This window comes from Wasmannia auropunctata, unplaced genomic scaffold, assembly GCF_000956235.1.
Source record: "Wasmannia auropunctata unplaced genomic scaffold, wasmannia.A_1.0 LD266799.1, whole genome shotgun sequence".
Classification (NCBI taxonomy): Eukaryota; Metazoa; Arthropoda; class Insecta; order Hymenoptera; family Formicidae; genus Wasmannia; species Wasmannia auropunctata.
In genome coordinates, this window is record NW_012096091.1 from 23,779 (window position 1) to 26,655 (window position 2,877).

Genomic DNA, 2,877 nt, shown 5'->3' on the forward strand with positions numbered 1-2,877 from the left:
ATATATATATATATATATAAATCATATAAGTTAAATTTTTTGAATTTGATTACCATATTGGATTTACCATTTATATCTTAAATTTGTACTTCAAAAGTCAGAGCCCCAAAAACTTTATTTATATTAATATTCAGTAAAATGTTTAAAAAAAATTTGGGTAACAAAGAATTAAAAAAATAACAATCAATTGCTAGGCAACAATACTTTTTTGCAAAACTCATTGGAAAAGTTTTGATTGTACTCTTTGAGTATTTCTTTAAAAACTCTTTTGCAAAAATATTAAAAGTATTATTCCCCGAGAACATTGTGTTGTCAGAGTACAGTGGTTATAAGAAAAATATTAAATTTGTAGAATTTAAAAAACTATCGGTCAAACTTATAATATTTTCTATTAAATATGTCTAACATTATTTTCATTAAATATGTCTAACATTTGTATATTTTTATTGTGGATTTTTCAGACAATAGATAATAAAATAAGAAATAGATCTCATGAAATATCTTATGTGGAGCCAAAATGCATTAGCCAAAATACTGCTAGAGATTCAGATGTAAAAAATGAGATAATTTCCGATCAATGCAATGTTGATGTTGGCAGTAAAGCGTGTTTATTCGAGACTATTATTTATATCACATCTAAGCAGGTAAATACCTGATATTTTATATTTAGTCATTATAATATATAAATATAAATATCTAACAAATAAAATGTATGAAAAGTTTGAAGAAAGTAATTTAGCAGAAAATGAAAGTACAAATCGATTGCCGGAAGATTTTGCTGAGATTGAGGAAAGACTGGGATCTACTGATTTATCGACGAATAATATTGTTTCAAGCTCTTCTCAAGATATAGTTAATAATCATGAACAAGTATCATTCAAGGATAGTATAACTTATTTACATCAATTAGATAAAAACAATTTTACCGTTTTACCTCGAGATAGAGAATCTAGTGTCGAAACTCAAAACAATGAAAACATTGTGAGATCAAGCGACTCAGATATAAGTATATCTCAAGGAACTTGTAAAGAATCTTCGATAAGCAACATGAAAAATTCATTAAATACAGAAACAAATTTATCAGCTTGTAATTCCAGTGAAATTTTGATGGACCAAAAATTTCTATGTAAACAAATAAGCAAAGAAATTATTAGTGAAAATAAAAAATGTAATAAACCATTAAGTGATGATGACAATCAATTGTATATAGAACTCTCAAATTCAGGAATATTGAAATTTGATGAGCCTCGATATTGTAATAATATCAGTTTAGCCGGTATAAATTTTAATCATACCATGAAGTCCTGTCATTCTGAAAACAACACTGAAGTAATATGTACTTCCAAACCCGCTATGCAGAATCAGGAGGGCTCGTTGCGTAATGAAGAAAATATTAATAATGCCAGTAGCACAATGTTGAACAATGAAGAACCAATGTTGCGTTTAGTACAAACAGAGACTGGTGAGCAATTTTATGAATTTATAATAAGCAATTTGGTCGAAAAAATGCAGAACGCTTCATGTGCAAAGGATCTAGAAGATACATTAGGAGATCCGTCAGATGCCTTTAGAAACAGTCAAAAAATCAATTCAAGTCCAAAAGGAAATGAAAAAATCAATCAGATAGAGCATCAACAAGCTTTGGATGGTCTTGATATAAATAACGAATTTAATTATACACAATTTGATTTTAATAGAGAGGAAAAAAATTGTGCTATTTTAAGGCATGATGTAACTGAACATTTTAAACAAAATTCAAAGAACGAGTGTGTAAGTAATATGCAGGAAAAAAATCAGATCTACAATTCTGGTAACTTGGAATTACTGGAGAACGAATCACATGTAGATTTTGACAAGTACGTCGAAACTAATCTTGAATCGTTTGAAAGACTGAATTACGAAAATTGCAATGAAAAATTTTTGGAATTCGTGGAGGTTGCTGATATTGGCATAGAATCCTCAGGTTACAAAGAACTTTCAATGGTATGTTTGATTCAAAATGATGGTGAACAACTGTTGGAATTATTGCAGGATTCTCAGGCCGAGCAAGAAACAAATCAAGATTTTATACAATCTAATAATTTCAAAGTTAGTTCAAACATTTTGCAAGATAGTGATAAAATAGCTGATTGTCCCAAAAGTAAATCAGACTTCTTTACATATGTCGAGGATAATGTGCCATTAGAAGAAGGTATAAATAGCAACCGAGGCATAAAAAATATTGAAAAATGTACAAATAGCAGTAACCAATTACCTACAGATGTAACGACTACTGAAGATGCAAATAATAAGAACGTCACCACGTCAGAAGAATTAAAAAAATCAAAAACAATTTCAAAAAAGTTCCAATGCTTAGTATGCAAGAAAGCATTTTCAACAGCATACAATTATAAACAACATATTGGAATACACTTTACCGATCAGCAAAAATTTCATTGTAAGGATTGTGGGGTATCCTTCGCTTGGAAATCTACTTTGAACAAGCATATCGCAAACAATCATAGCTCAAATGGCCCACAAAAATTTGTCTGCGAGATCTGTCCGAAAGTCTACAGCACCTTATCACAAGTAAACGTAAGTCTATCAATATATTAATTAACATTCGCTTTAAGTCTTAAGAATTAGGCCAGTTGGATAATTTTAATTTTAATCCGTTTGTATTAGACCGAAATCTAATCTCCATTTCGTATTTTTTAATACTCCTCAATCTCCAATGTGTAGTTTGATATAGACTTTATTACAGTTAAGAATTTTATGGATTACGGATTCATTAATAATAAAGATGACGTATTCTATTTTACATATATTCACCTTTAAAGTATATAATCTTTAAATTTAAACCTAGACAATTTTTTGAGGCTCGTATTCAAATTAGTA

General features: G+C 29.0%; 1 protein-coding gene across 2 annotated transcripts in view; it reads left to right on the forward strand.

Annotated features, from left to right (window-relative positions):
• The first annotated feature begins 650 nt into the window (after positions 1–650).
• Positions 651–2,877, forward strand: part of LOC105462274 (zinc finger protein 484-like) — a 4,747-nt gene continuing 2,520 nt past the window's right edge. For both annotated transcript variants that reach the window (XM_011708795.1, XM_011708796.1), the window contains exon 1: positions 651–2,574. In XM_011708795.1, coding sequence (XP_011707097.1) covers positions 709–2,574 — 1,866 coding nt within the window. In that variant the 5' untranslated portion in view covers positions 651–708. The remainder of the gene's footprint in view (positions 2,575–2,877) is intronic.